A 14,529-nucleotide genomic window follows, 5' to 3' on the forward strand; every position below is an offset into this window, starting at 1 on the left:
GAAATTCCACCCAGTCAAAAGTTTAGGAAGCGAGGTCAAGTTCACCTCAGAAGGGCTGGGGTGTGGAAATTCCCAACACCCCTGTCCTAGAAACCTTTTCAGGTGGAAATCATTTGTCTTAAGAGAACTCTGGCGTGTTAGGGCTTGTTTTAGGGCTGTTCTTTTATCTCCGAGAGCGCAGCCTGTCTAATTTCAATTAGAATTGCCTAGAAGCCACATCTATCCATCCCGGAATCACCGGAACACTGGTTCCCAGGGGTACCCGCTGGCTGGTGCCGCCGTGTCCAACGACACCCGGCGTATCCTGGGCCAGAGCCCCGCTGGGGCCCCTTTAAGGGCGGGCCGCGGCCGACGTGATTCGTGACGTCGGGGCAGGAAGTGTTTGAGGAAGTGGCGCTCGGCTGGCAGGTTTAAGATTCCCGCATTTTAATGTCTTCAGGGTGGTACCAGAGCCCCCAGTTTTGCCGCCCCAGTCCCCGCATCCCCCACCCCGTGTCCCCGCCGACAGGTGAGTCTCCGGGCGGGCTGCAGGGCGCCGGGGTCCGGTGCCACCTGCCGACCCTTCCTTTGCCCAGGCAGGCTCGCACCTTCAGCCTCACTCGAGGCTCCCGAAGAAACTTTGGCGGGAGTTGGTGTCGGGGTGGGACGGGGTGGGGCGTTTCGGGCGTGGAAGCGTTTCTCTTGTGTGGTTGGAGTTTGGAGGCCCAACCACCGGGGTAGTTCCAGGTGGCTGCTTCGAGGTGGGTGGCTTTGGGAGAGAGCTGTGATTCATTTGGACCGTGTGAAGACACACGTGACCGTGGAGAAACTCAGATTCTCTCCCTGCTACCTTGGGCAGGGAGAGTAGTGCTGGCTTACAGGCTGGGGATCCCTTTTCAAGGCCATGGGGTGTGTGGCATCATCTCCTTGGAGTGACTTTCCTCCCTGCTTGCTTACACAATGGTTGAGGTGGGGGCGGGGAAGGTGAGAAAGACAAAAATTTGCCACTAAAACCAAAAACAAACCAAACTGGTTTATTTACATAATGAAAACCAGCTCAGTTTTTTCTTCTCTTTCTTTGAAGGGCTATGGTATCTCTTGCCTTCCTCATCTCCTTGAGTTCTATTTTTTCTTAACCATAAACTTTTGTCCCCCACCCCAAATTGCTTACAGAGTTATCACAGCATCAGTATGAGCTGGTCACCTTCCCTGCCAACCCAGACATGTGGGGCCTGGGAAATGAAAGAACGACTTGGGACAGGGGGATTTGGAAACGTCATTCGATGGCACAATCAGGTAGGGCCTGTGTGCTACTGGGAAGAACTATGGGTGGCTGGGATGGGGGCTGGGGAAGACAGGCCTCCCTGTCACTGCTTCTACCTCAAAATGTGCTGGATGGGTGAATGGGACTCACTTTTGTTCATGGGCTTCTTGGCAGAGAATGAGAAAGGGGACTGAGAAGGGGCTTCAGGGCTGGAGAGCTGTCTCTAAGCTTTATTGACTATGCCACCTAAATAAATAGTAAAAAAAAAAAATTTTAAGCTTTCGGCCTCAATTATATATTTTTAAAATTATATATCTATGCTAACATAAGAATATCATGTACTCATACATTGTGTACAGATATATCACATGTTATAAAACATACAAAAATAGAAAAATTTTAAAGGACGAGAATAATTAAATATTTTTAAATGTTTTAAAATAAAAAATAAATATTTACCAATTACGATGTCTTCCCAGCATTGTTTGCAATACTTCACAGCACAAAATACACAGATCCATGTGAAAGTGAGAATTACCATTAAGAATACTGGATAAAAATCCGTATTTCAAATAATTTTTATAATTATGAATTATTTGGACAGTTTTTCCTTTAGATCTGATTACAGCCTTATTGTTTTTACTCCTTATGTGTTTGACATGAGTTTCTCACATTAGAAGTGTTAATTCTTCCATCTTTCTGTTTGCTTGTGTAGGTGTTACATATGCTGACATTCTCAGTCGGAATCTCTTTAAGCCATTTGTCCATTTTACGAGAGTTATCTTATCAATATTGGATAATACAATGCATAATTCTACCTAAGCGAAGTACACATAACCTGCAACATAGGCCCCTGTCCACTCTTGCCTGTCAAATGCTCATTTTCCTCAGGACATCTCCAGTACTAGAATGGCAAGTGACCTGACACATGGTCTGAGGAGAATGTCATACAGTTAATAGCAGAAGAACTTAATTTCTTTTTTTATATTTTTGGATTCCAGTCTTAGGTAACCTCTAGAGTGCATTTATCGAATTTGGAGACCATTGCTCTAGGAAACCCTCACTCACCAAATAGCTAAAATTAGCTTCCTGATCCAAAATTCAGACCCACTGAAGTCTTTGAAGAAAGGCACTGGCTTTTTACTCAGGGGCTCCTGAGCACCGTTTTGGACTGAAGGGATGGCAAATTGCACCCCACTTCCCAGGAGCCAGACTACAGCAAGCAGGGAGGGTCATCAAGGCTACTGGCCAGCCAGTACTGCACTCTGCCCTCCAGTGACATTGTCACACACAACTGGTAAACTAGGATTCCTGTGAACTCTATACCTACCTTAAGGGGACCTTAGAAACTAAATTGGCTCAAATTCATTCTTGTCAGGGTATACCCAGGGGCCTAGCATTACAACAGAAGAGTCAGATCATTCTACAGCCCCACATATACCTGGGCAGGGCTGCTTCTAGACAGGGCTTTTAGAATCTTGACTATGGCAAACCTCTTGCTGCAGCTGAGCTAGGGACATCTTGGTTTCCGTAGCTCAAAATGACCCCCACCTGCTCTCTGGGTTTGGAAAGCTATTGTCAGATTAAATTCATTTCTGGCTTCATAATTATGGGCCTAAGTGTGTGTGTGTATAGGTGTGTGTGTGTATGGATTTGTTTCTAGAATTACTGCTTTCAAGTTCCTTCCCTTATTCAAAAACCTTATTTTTTATTTTGAAAAAGCCAAAAGCCAAACTCTTCATCCTATCTTTTGAGGCTTCCCTGCGATCTGGCCTCCCCCTGTCTTTCTAACATTACCCTCACACCCCTTGTTGGCTCCCAATAGATTTGTTGGCTGAGCCCTCTCTTGGACAAGCCTCTTTCTCATAGATAGCTTTATATAAATTCTACCCATTTCTCCAGGATGCTGTAGACCATGTTCTCCTTAAACCCATCACGGACTCCTTCATTCCATGGAAATTAGTTCTCCTATTGAATTCCTTCAGCTCCACTCAATCGGCATGCTTCATGTAATGCCTTTTTGTCTAAGTGTAGGAGTGTGTCTTGTTAAGGCTCTAAGTTCCTGGTCATCCCGGGCTCTGTCTGGCTTTGGATTTCTTTCAATTCCTACATAGCAACTGTTTTTATATTATACATGTATTAGGTGCACAAAATCATTCACTCTTAAATACTATTTATTATGGATACAGTGGTGATTAAAACCCTTTTGGCTTTTGATAAAATCTTTTTGGAAAAAAGAAAGCCATTAATCAAAAATTATAAATATAAACTCCCAACTAACATAAGTACAACATGGGAGAGGGGCCCAGTGCAACGAGACCTTATAGCAGGGAATCAGCGAGGGCTTTCTCAAGGAAGTGGCACTCCAGCAGAGAGACCTGAGAGATTGATAGAAGTTAGCCAAGCAGAGAAGGTAGGAAGATATTTCTGGGCAGAGGGAGCAGCCTGTTCAGAGGCCCTGTGGAAGAATAAGTCATGGCCAGTAGGTGAGACTGAAAGATGAGTGTGACAGGAAGGGAGGATGAAGGGGAGCCAGTGCCAGGGAGGCTGAAGTATAGAAGGTGAGAATCAGGCCCTGCCAAGGAGTTTGTTTTGATATTAAGAGCGACAGGAAGCTGTTGAAGGGAGTCCACTCTGTCCACAGGGACAGATTGGAAGAGACCCAAGCAGTGGTGTACTGGCAAATCAGCTCTCTGAAAAGATGCCCTGATTGATAACAGTTACCAATATCCACAGCATAACTATTCCCACCATGGCTTATTTCAAGCCACTGACAGTTTAACAACCAGTTCTCACTGAATTCTCGAATATTTATTTAACAATCAGATCTGAGGAGGTGGTACAGGACACCACTGGCATTGCCCTGTCATGTGAGAACATCAGTTATGAGGCTTTTGGAGTATTCCAGGTGTGAGATTCAACTGAGCTGATGGTGGTGTAGATAGAGAGGAGCGGGCAGATTTAAGAGCTAATTTAGTGGTAAAATTGACAGGACTTAGTGATGGAATAGAGAGTGGAGGGGCTGAGGGAGCGAGGGGAGTCGAGTATTCACAAATACTTAGTGAATGTTTGCTAATGAGCCTGGCTCAATGCAGGAAGCTCTCCACCATCCTCCTGGGATCTCAGTTGGAGAAATCTGTAGGGCTGCTTTGGATGCTTAGGGGAGGTTCTTTAATTGATGTTCAGGATCAGAACATGAGCAGTGTGTTCTCTGGTGGAGACCCCTCTGTTCGGAGCCTCGTGACAAAAGCAGCCAGGGTAAAGTGGTGTCGATTACTTAACTCCAGTCAGGTGTAATGATTATACTTAACATAACCATGTATGGTTCCCTAATACTCCATGTTTATCTTATCTATAAAAGAGACTATTTTTACTTTATTACAAGAGAAATTGCATGAAAGAGCCTAAACATTGACATCCTCAGTCAGCTAAATGATGCCTAATAACAGACCCATTGTTTATTGAGAACCTACTACATGCTGGCATTGGGGTAGGTATTTTAGACGCTTTATCTCCAATCTGCACAATAATCCTAGGAGTCTTTAATCCATATTCCAGCTGTGGAAACTGAAGTGAGAAGCCGTCATTTATCCAAAGAGACTTAGTAACTGAAGGCACTAGAATCTGAACTTACATCTGTTTGAATCCCAGCCTCATGTTTTCTCCACTGTGGTTTGTAGCTTCTCCATGGTGAGAGAGGCCAAGGTAGGGGATGCCCCAAGAACATTCTCAGTTTGCCATAATCAGTCTAAACCATTTCAAAGCACTAAGGAAAAACCCCCTTTAAAGGACAAAATATATGTCTTTCTTGTTTAACAGAGAACTCTAAAATAAATATTTCTTAGTGAGGAGGGGCAGTGTAACAATTACCACACGCTTGTTTTCCTGGGTTTTTTGATTCTGTTGCTAAGGGCCTTCACAATCCTGGCTGCATCAGTCCACCCTTAAATCTTTACCCCAAGGTCATTACAGTCTGGATAGGCTGATATTTTCGATAAGATCTTTGTTAAATACAAAGGAAGAAGAAAATGAGATGACCCGAGTGACCTCAGCTTACCACGCCTTTTGGAAAAAGGAAAAAAATACATGACTTGCAATCACACAGCCCTGGGTTCAAATCCTGGCTCTGTTATTGCTAGCTTCGTGACTTTGGGCCACAACTCCCCCCATGGATTTTGAGGATGCTAAGATACTGAATCCCTCGGCTCTCAGCATGTCTGGGCCCGACATGGGGCAGCTGCTTTCTGGAAGGCTCTGGAAACATCCTGGGTGCCTTGTAAATATTCTCTGTGCACTTTGAATTAAAAGAGTCTAGAAAGTGCTACCTTGGGTCCCAAAGGATACTTGGGAGGATAAAATGAGATAATGCACTGGCTGTTATAAAGGTATAAAAGGTGAAGTATTGTCAATCATCCCTTCTATGAAGTAATATTAACTTTTACTGGTCCTCTCACTGGAGAAGACTAAGCTCACTTTAGCTAATCTGCGTGTTTTGAAGTCTTAAAGATTCTAGTCAGTCAGTTTACTAAGAATATATTGAGCACCGACCCAGGCTCCATCAGGGATCCATCAGGGAAAAAAAAGAGATGACCTTGTCTTTAATGTACTTATGCTCTAATGGGGGAGATAAAATGAATACTTAAGATTATATCAAGAAAATCTAAATGTACACACCAAATAATAATTGCTACTATTTACCAAGAATGTCATGTACTAGCTGGTCAGGTGCTTTATCCATATTATTTCTTGAATGCTCAGAGGAGAGGGAAAGCTTCTTAAGGAAACTGAACTTAAGCAGGATCTTGAAAGGAGATAGATGTAGATAGTCTGATGGGGGAAGAGAAGGCACTTCAGAGGGTAGAGCAACATTAACATAGAGCTAGAGAAAGGAAATGATACTACTGTAATTTACTCAAGGCTCATATGTATCAGACACCCGATCTCATCTTAACTGACAACACCGGAAAGGGTAGAGTCATCTCCATCTTATGGATAAAGACCCAGAAGCTTAATAGACTCAATGTCACATTTACCAGGTGAAGGATAAGGGAGTTACACCTCACCTACTTCACCTCTGAGCCCTGTAGGTGAATTTGGAAGCCACTGTGTCTATTGGATGTTTACACTGAAAGGAGTGGGTTGAAGTCAGGGAGGGCTCTTTCAGTGTAGATCGGTTAGTGCTTTTGAATTAGGGATGAAGCTGCAGCCAGACCCTGGACCTTTTGACTATCAGGCCTAGGTTCTGTCCCTAGGATCTCTTTGGGTCCAGCTTTGCACCTTCTTTCTGAAACATTCATCTTGGAGAGCAGATCCTAAGAAGGAATGAGGAGGTTATGACTAATTGCTCCTTATATCACAATAGCCTGTTGGACGGTTGCCCTGGTAACAAGAGACTGGGCTTTATGTGGTAAGGGTTTGAATGTACCTTTTGGTTTCCTGTGTTTCCGTAGTCATTAAAAGAAGGCTAACTTTGGGAAGCTGTGCCAGCTCCTGTATAGACTGGCCTTCCAGCTCACTTGTGCAATAGCACCTTTTGGTAGCTCTCGGAAGTCTGAGGATGTGTCTTACTCACAGTCCCACCCTCTTGCCTTCTACGCTTTATAATATACTCCCATTTATATATGCTTTATGTTTTCATGTACAAAAAACAAAAACAGAGACTCTAACAACCTTCATAATTAACTACATTCAATATAGATAGATAACACTGTTGGCTCCTTTCTCCATTTTCTCAAAATACAAACCAATTTGAAATTTTGTTCCACATGAGTCCACTTACTGGAAGTTGGATACTGAGATAGTTTGTATCAAATCTAGGTTTCTAGAGAGCTTAGCTGAGTCTCTAGGGTGTTCTGGGCCAAATACAGAAAGTCATCCACTGTTGACTGAGTTTCACTGCTGGTGAGGAACAAACTCCCCAGAGTTTCAAAACCAGTATTCATAGTCTGTTTCTGTACTGAATTTTGCTTTCTAGAGCAGACATGGCTTTAGCAATAGAAAATACTGGTTGGGTTTGTGTTTCTAATCACACACTACTTTTGGTAAAAATGAATGTCTTATAATATTTCCTAGAAGACCTCTGTGTAAGAATAGTGTGTGTCTATACCTACATGGGACATCCCCAGGCCTAGGAAGTTAGGGTTTCCCCTGTAACCGTAGGACTAAGCTGAGCTGTCCACAAGTAGAAAGTCAGTTTTGGTTTCCATGCCCAGTTATTTCAGTGTTCATATTGCTAAATTCACTCTTTAGTTTGAATTTAGATATTGAGGACAATATAAAATCTTCAATATTTAACATCAGTTTTCAGTGTCAACATCTGTTCCCCGATTCTAAGTTGGGCCAGGTGATAGTTGTGTGTTAGGTCCAATGTTTGCATTGAGCAAAAGACTACAATTATCTACAGTTATCCAATGTATAGATAGGCAGAGTACCTAAAATATTTTTAAGTCACTTAATAAATCTACCTTTTGGGTCTGACTTATCTGTCATTTTTCAGGAAGCGTACTGTTTGTGGTAGGCAGAATAATGGTCCTTCCCAAAGATGTCTACATCCTAATTCCCTGAACCTGTGAATATACGAAGTTTCATAGCAAAGGGGAATTAAGGTTGTAGATGAAATTAAAGTTGCTAATTAGTTAACTTTAGATGGGAAGATTATCTTGGATTATCTGGGTGGGCCTCATGTAATCACAGGGTCCTTAAAAGTGAAAGAGCGAGGCAGGAAAGTCAGTGTCAGTGATGCAATGTGACAAAACTCAACTGGTTATTGCTGGCTTTGAGGATGGAAGGAGAGGCCCTGAGCCAAGCAAAGCAGGCAGCCTCTAGAAGTTGGAAAGGCCAAGGAAATGCATTCTCCTCTAGAGCCTCCAGAAAGGAACATGGCCCTGCCGACACCTTGATTTTAGCCCAGTGAGACCCGTGCTAGATTTCTGACCTCCAGAACTATAAGGAAACAGTTTGTATTGTTTTAAGCCACTAAGTTTGTGGCAGTTTGTTATAGCAGCAATAGAAAACAAATACACTATTGTGTATTGAAGTTAAAATAGGTGCAGATTTTAAAATATCTTGGTTTAAACTCTCAGAGTCATTCTGAGATAATAAACTACGAGTACTTTTGCTAAACTTTTGCTTATAAGACCGTCTATCAAAATATCACCTGCCAAGTGGACACTCTCCACACTGTTACCTCATTTTACAGCTTGGCCCATCAGTCTTCTCTCATTTGTAGAACTCTGCATCCCACAGTCTGAGTTTCTGTGGAGATCCCACTTTACTGGAGATAAGCATCTGTAACAGCATGTCAGAGCCACTATTAATGAAGCTACCAGAGAACTGGGCAGTGTTTGAATCTGACTACTAATGGGAAGTGAAACTTGTAACCAAAATCAAATTAGTTAGAGAACAGACAAAGAAATCAGTAAGTTCATGATGTAGAGGGTGTAACATTTTGTGAAATGTAACAGTCTGTACATTGATTGAAGAAATGACATTCTTTTGACATATTCCCTAACTTTTGAAAAGTATTAGATGGATTTTTACCCAAGTTCACTTGTACTAATTGGTTCAATAGCAACAGGTTTCGCGATTTTTTAAAACATTTTCAGGGAGAGCCTTGGAATCTAGGCCAAAGATCAGGATTCTAATAGCAAAGTAAGTGAACTTATGTAGATGATACTTATGGCAGAACCTGGTTATCAACACCTATTGCCATGGGCTACACTAAGGAGTCTGTTGTCGCAAAAGTCGGCATGTGGCTACAGCATGAGCAAGCCTTGGAAACATGCTAAGTGAAAGATGCCAACACAGAAACCACATACTATATGATTTCATCTCTACAAAATATCTGGAACAGGCAGATCTGTAGAGTCAGAAAGTAGATTGGTGGTTGCCTAGGTTTGGGGGAATTGGAGGGAAAATGGGGAGTGACTGCTAATGGGTATGGAGTTTCTTTGGGGAGGATGGACATGTTCTAAAATTGATTGTGTTTTGGTTGTACTACTCTGCATATAGCCCAGATCATTAAATTGTATACTTTAAATCGATGAATTGTATGGTATATGAATGATCTCTCAATAGAACTGTTAGAAAAAAAACATAGGCATGTGAAATAACTGCATGACGGAGTGCTTACCCACAGTAGTACTGGGATTTGATAGAAGTAACTTCTGAGGGTATCTTAGAAGTGTTGTAAGTATCTGTTTTCTGGCATTGGAACTATAAGGAAGCTGTCAGAAGATGCTTCCACCTAATTTCTGAAGCTCGTAGTTCTTGAATGTCAGTTTTAGGGATTGGTTTATTGAGCAGTGATTCAGTGGTCTTATTAGATATCTTCTGCTTATGTTTGAAGACTTCCATCTTTCCTCTTTTTTATTGGGTAGGTCCTTGTTCCTGCAGGGATCCTGGCTAGTTTGGTAAATGTGTGGCCGTGATGCAGTTCTGCGGCCATAAGGGCAGCCACATGCACACTGGGGGGCCTTGTCACAATCCCTGACATGTCCTTTTTAAGTCCCATTCACCATATGAATTTCTGCACTTAGGAGGTTTATGATTCTTTTCAGTATGCATTTTCATAAAATGAGGAAATGGCCTGACAGGGCCTCTGGATGTCCTTTAATTGGGCAACAATAGGATTTTGGTACTGTTTTGAAATCTTTTCTTATTGTTGGATTACTGTACCATCCTGCAGGCTGTGGCTCTTTCCCAAGTATATGTCGAGTATGGGGCTGTTGGGGAGGTTCTGGCTGTTGGTGCACAAAACACAGAGGGTACTGGTGTAGGTCAGCTTGTTCACTGATGGCACAACCAGTTCCCAGGCTGGCACCACCAAAGCCACAACCAAGGGCAGCTGCTGTCCCTCAGCTGTCCTGGAGGCCCCCACAGGCCTGAGGAGGTGGCAGCTGCATAGTGGTGACTCTCTTTGTGGCAGCCGGAGTGTCCAAGGCCAGAGCCACTGCCCCTGGGCTGCCAACGCTGTAGCCTCAGGGCCTTCCTCTTTTAGTCCATCTCCTGTGGCTCCTTGGTGCTTCCTCCAGCACCAAGGAAAATGGAAGTTAATAATCCTCAGGACCCAGTCAGTTAATTATTCACAAAAATTTTATTGGTTGCCTTCTTTTCCATTCGCAAAACCTCAATTGAGTGCATTATGCTAGTTACTAGAGTAGAGGTTAAAGTTCACGAGGATCGACAAGCCTATAATTTAACAAAGTAACCCTATGACCCTACAGAGAATAAGTCTTTGGTAGGGATGTGCAGGAGTTACCTGTTTAGAGAGACAGGTAAGCATCCCTTGCAGTGGGAAGACTGCAGTGCCTGTGCACCTACAAGAGCATAGACTAGAAAAGCATAGGACTGAGACAGGTGATCTAACCTACCTGCAGTGTCAGATTCCTGGAGCGGTGTTGTGAGAGAATGGCTGGACAGACAGGTTGGAGCCAAGCTTCGGAGGACTTTAAATGCCAATAGTACCTGCGTGACATGGGTCTTCCCCCAGTAGTGTTATTGAACACCTGCCTGAGTCTGGATACTGCTAAGGGCTCAGCTTCATAACAGTCCTGAAAAGTGGGCACCCGGATTCCCATATTACAGATGAAGAAACTGAGTCAGACCAAGTGGTCTGCCCAAGGTCACACAGCTAGTAAATGGCTAAGTTGGAATTTGAATCAGCCTGTGTTCCATCTACTGTTAAGGCTTATATTCTCTCTGGAGAGACAAAACTGACTTCAGAGAGAGAAACGTGAAGAAGAGAACATGAAACATGAAGACAGGGTGGCATTAACTGTTAGGTCGAACCATATGGAAGTTCCATTTGTGTAGGTCCGAATGGTCAAGATCAGCAACGTCATATGGTTCAACCTAGTATGACAGCAATCAGGGTTTAGGGGAATGAGAAATCTCTGGGAGGAATGGCTAGCACTGGTTTCGAGAAGGAGGTGGGACCTGAGCAAGGCCTTGATACAGACTCTGGATAGATAGAAATGAGGAGAGAGAAAGGCAGGGTGAGAGGTGGGGATGGTGGAGACCAGCCTGATGAGCTGGCGGGTGACTTGAGGATATCAGTGGATACATATGCGGCCTCGGGAGCCCAGAGGTGATTAAGATGGCATGTTTTGGGCCCTAGGGAGACAATTTCAGATTTGGCCTGTATATTCTCTGTGTTTTTGGTTGTTGGTTCTACTGATCCTGCCTGTACATGCTCTCTTTGCAGGAGACAGGTGAGCAGATTGCTATCAAGCAGTGCCGGCAGGAGCTCAGCCCCCGGAATCGAGAACGATGGTGTCTGGAGATTCAGATCATGAGAAAGTGAGGGCCCAGTGCACCAAGCTAATGTGACAGAGCTGCCACTGGAGGGGAGGATAAAGGGGACTGCAGGAGCTGAGGGGCCATGGGACATTGAAATGAGATCTAGAGGGAACCAGCTGAACTCTGGGATCTGGAGCAACAGCCCCATCTGCTGTGTATCTCAGTCCTTCAATCAGGATACCAGCCAGACTGTCCAGGTAGATGACATCTAGAGGAAAGGCAGTTAGTGTTGACACTGGACCTTGTCACGGGCTTTTGGTCAATTTTATTTGTTATATTAAAGAATTTAATATAGCCATCCCAGTGAAATATCCTTTGTCAGCAGAAATCCTTTTTTTCCCCTATATTTTCAATTCTAAAGTAGTATGTGACTCTCCATTGCTATGAACCTATTGCTGATATTTATTCTTCCAATGTGGAGACAGGGTCTGACAGTCCCTAGATGGATGCTGTCTTCCCAGCTAGTAAGGCATTTAAGTAAACTAGCAACCTGGTCAACTTGGAAGACCTCAAACAGGTGATTCCTCTGTAACCCTCTTGAAGAGGGGAGGTGTCACCTTGTCTGCATACGCTGCCAGCACACACACACACACACACACACACACACCCCACCCCTACTTGAATGGCATAAGATTGGAAGTCCCTCTACTTTCTCTGCTTTTAGAAGTAGTTTTGAAGTACAATGAGGACTTGATATGGGGCACTCTAAAGAAAATTCGGTTACACATGATGCACTCACAGAGTCATGAGTTGATGGTGCTGAAAGTAGACTGGGTGGATGCTAACTGACCAGGCACTGAGGTGAGTCTCTAGTTCCTGACGTCCACCTTTCTACTTACTCCTGAGGCCCCTTGGCTATTCCAGGCCGTTGTTGTAAGACGAGTGTTGCTGAGACACGGACACAGGGGGAAATGGGTTTGAGCCAAAGCTTGGGTTCCTTCCTCATTTTTTCTCATCCTTCATAGGCTGAACCACCCCAATGTGGTGGCTGCCCGGGATGTCCCCGAGGGGATGCAGAACCTGGCTCCCAATGACTTGCCCCTGCTGGCCATGGAGTACTGCCAAGGAGGAGATCTCCGAAAGGTGAGGCTTCCGGGGAAGTGGGGCACAGCCTGTCTGCGTGGGAGCAGCGGGGAGACCTTTCATTGCTTTCCACATCACGAAGTTCAGAGAGCCACAGTGACTTCAGCAGGGTTGCTTTTCCCTCTCAAATCCATGCCCAGTGTGGAGTGATGTGTGGGGTGTGAATCAAGAGACTTAATCAGAAGCTCTTATGAGAAAGCCAGGGAGGGCTCACTGTACTGTACAGAGATTACTAAAATGACGAGGAAACAATTACTAGGTGTCTAGTACAGGGAAGGACTGGATACGTTCCAAAACAAACTTTTCCTCCCTCAGCATGTCAGGGCCACTTCAGTCTTTCATGTCAGCATCACCTCTGTCCTTATTAGGAGGGATTTTTTCTCTTACAGATGTGGCAATGCCTTCAAGGTCACAGAGTGAAGCAGGAAGGTGGCTGGCTTAGTAATCAGGGAACTGGGCTGGGGTTCCAGAATCACCACTGACTCATCTTTCGGACTCTGCTTTCTTCCTTCTCACCACATTAACTTCTCTTTATTAGAATGTACACTTCAAGGTGGGTGATGACAGTCCTTGCTAGTTTCAGGGATAGTGGTGTGTGTCCACCTCCCTTATGTTCTCTAAAACAGCACTGTACAACCTACTTTTACACATTACTGTGTTTGATTTTCAACAACCCTGCAACATTGGTAAAAGGTGTGAAGGGTGGCTGTCATGGCCCAGAGCAGTTACACAGCTGCAGTGGCAGAGCTTGGGCCACAGCCCACATGAACCCAACTGCAGGCCACCTCTCTATCTGTGAAATTGAATAATGCCACATAGCGTGAGGAAAACTAAGAACTCTGGACGAAAGATTTATTTTTGTATTGAAAAAAGCTGTTCTGTTAGTTCGCATCTCCCTCAATTCTTCACTCTAGAATATTAGGGAGAGGGGATACCCTGCAATTTCCTGGACCCAGCATCATGTGCTGTTCTCGTTATTCTTCTGGCCCCTTCCGCCTCTTCTTTTTCACAAAGAAACTTTTCATGAGGATTGATCTGCCCCAGTGGCTTTCTCCCACTGTGGGAGGTGGGCACATCCTGGGAGTGTCACAGCAGGATGTGAACACAGTCACTGGCATGACCACAGTCAGGACACTGATAACGATGAGAAATGGGGAACTTGACAAGGCTTTGATATTCCTCTCTGTTTTCCTAACCTCTGACAATCATCTAATTACCAACTACAGTTATTTAAGGAGAGAAAGCAGTGTAGTAGTAGAGCAGATGGTTCTTAGGGGGCAGTATAAGAGGTAGGTGGGCTGTGAACAGATTGCAGAGGACTCTAAAGCCGGGCAGAGGACTTTCGACTGGATCTTGTAGGCAGCAAAGAGCCAGTCAGCCAAGGGAGAAGATACATACTTCAGTGTGATTGACTTGGTATGGGCACAGAGTGATCTGGGGAGGCAGGAAGCAGTTGCACCTTAAGAGGCCTCTGTCCATGCTGTCACTAGGGCAGGGGAGAGCTAGGAGGACAGTACTTATTGCCAGAGTTGTCGGGTCCTCTTTGTTCTCCAAATTAGGTGGCCTGTCCTTCTCTCCTCTACAAAGTTCAAAATATACACCCTGAGCATGGAGAGACAAGACTGGCCAGCACATGAGCAAACATAAAAGCCAGAACTGATTGAAAAATTGAAGTTCATACACTTGGCTCAGGAAATAGACTCTTGGACATTTTCAGATATATATGTTAGTTCATGATTGTAGCCTCAGTTGGGAAGTTTTTTTCTCTAGTGTCTTTGTTCAAGGCCATATTGAGCCTCTTGATAAGTTAAGAGGGCCAGGAGGGCAAAGGGCTTAAGTGTTTGGGCTCGAGCCTCAGATACACATAGCTTCGTACTCCATCTTGGCCCTAGAATGGCTATGTG

General features: G+C 44.2%; 1 protein-coding gene across 2 annotated transcripts in view; it reads left to right on the forward strand.

Annotated features, from left to right (window-relative positions):
- The first annotated feature begins 207 nt into the window (after positions 1-207).
- IKBKB (inhibitor of nuclear factor kappa B kinase subunit beta) overlaps positions 208-14,529 on the forward strand; it is a 46,863-nt gene continuing 32,541 nt past the window's right edge. Inside the window, exons 1-4 of one of the 2 annotated variants that reach the window (XM_039853936.1) lie at positions 208-508; positions 1,153-1,275; positions 11,448-11,454; positions 12,508-12,625. In XM_039853936.1, coding sequence (XP_039709870.1) covers positions 430-508; positions 1,153-1,275; positions 11,448-11,454; positions 12,508-12,625 — 327 coding nt within the window. In that variant the 5' untranslated portion in view covers positions 208-429. Of the gene's footprint in view, positions 509-1,152; positions 1,276-11,447; positions 11,543-12,507; positions 12,626-14,529 lie in introns of those variants that run through there. The other variant, XM_039853937.1, reaches the window with a different exon arrangement.

This window comes from Pteropus medius, unplaced genomic scaffold, assembly GCF_902729225.1.
Source record: "Pteropus medius unplaced genomic scaffold, Ma_sr-lr_union100, whole genome shotgun sequence".
NCBI classification, from domain to species: domain Eukaryota; kingdom Metazoa; phylum Chordata; class Mammalia; order Chiroptera; family Pteropodidae; genus Pteropus; species Pteropus medius.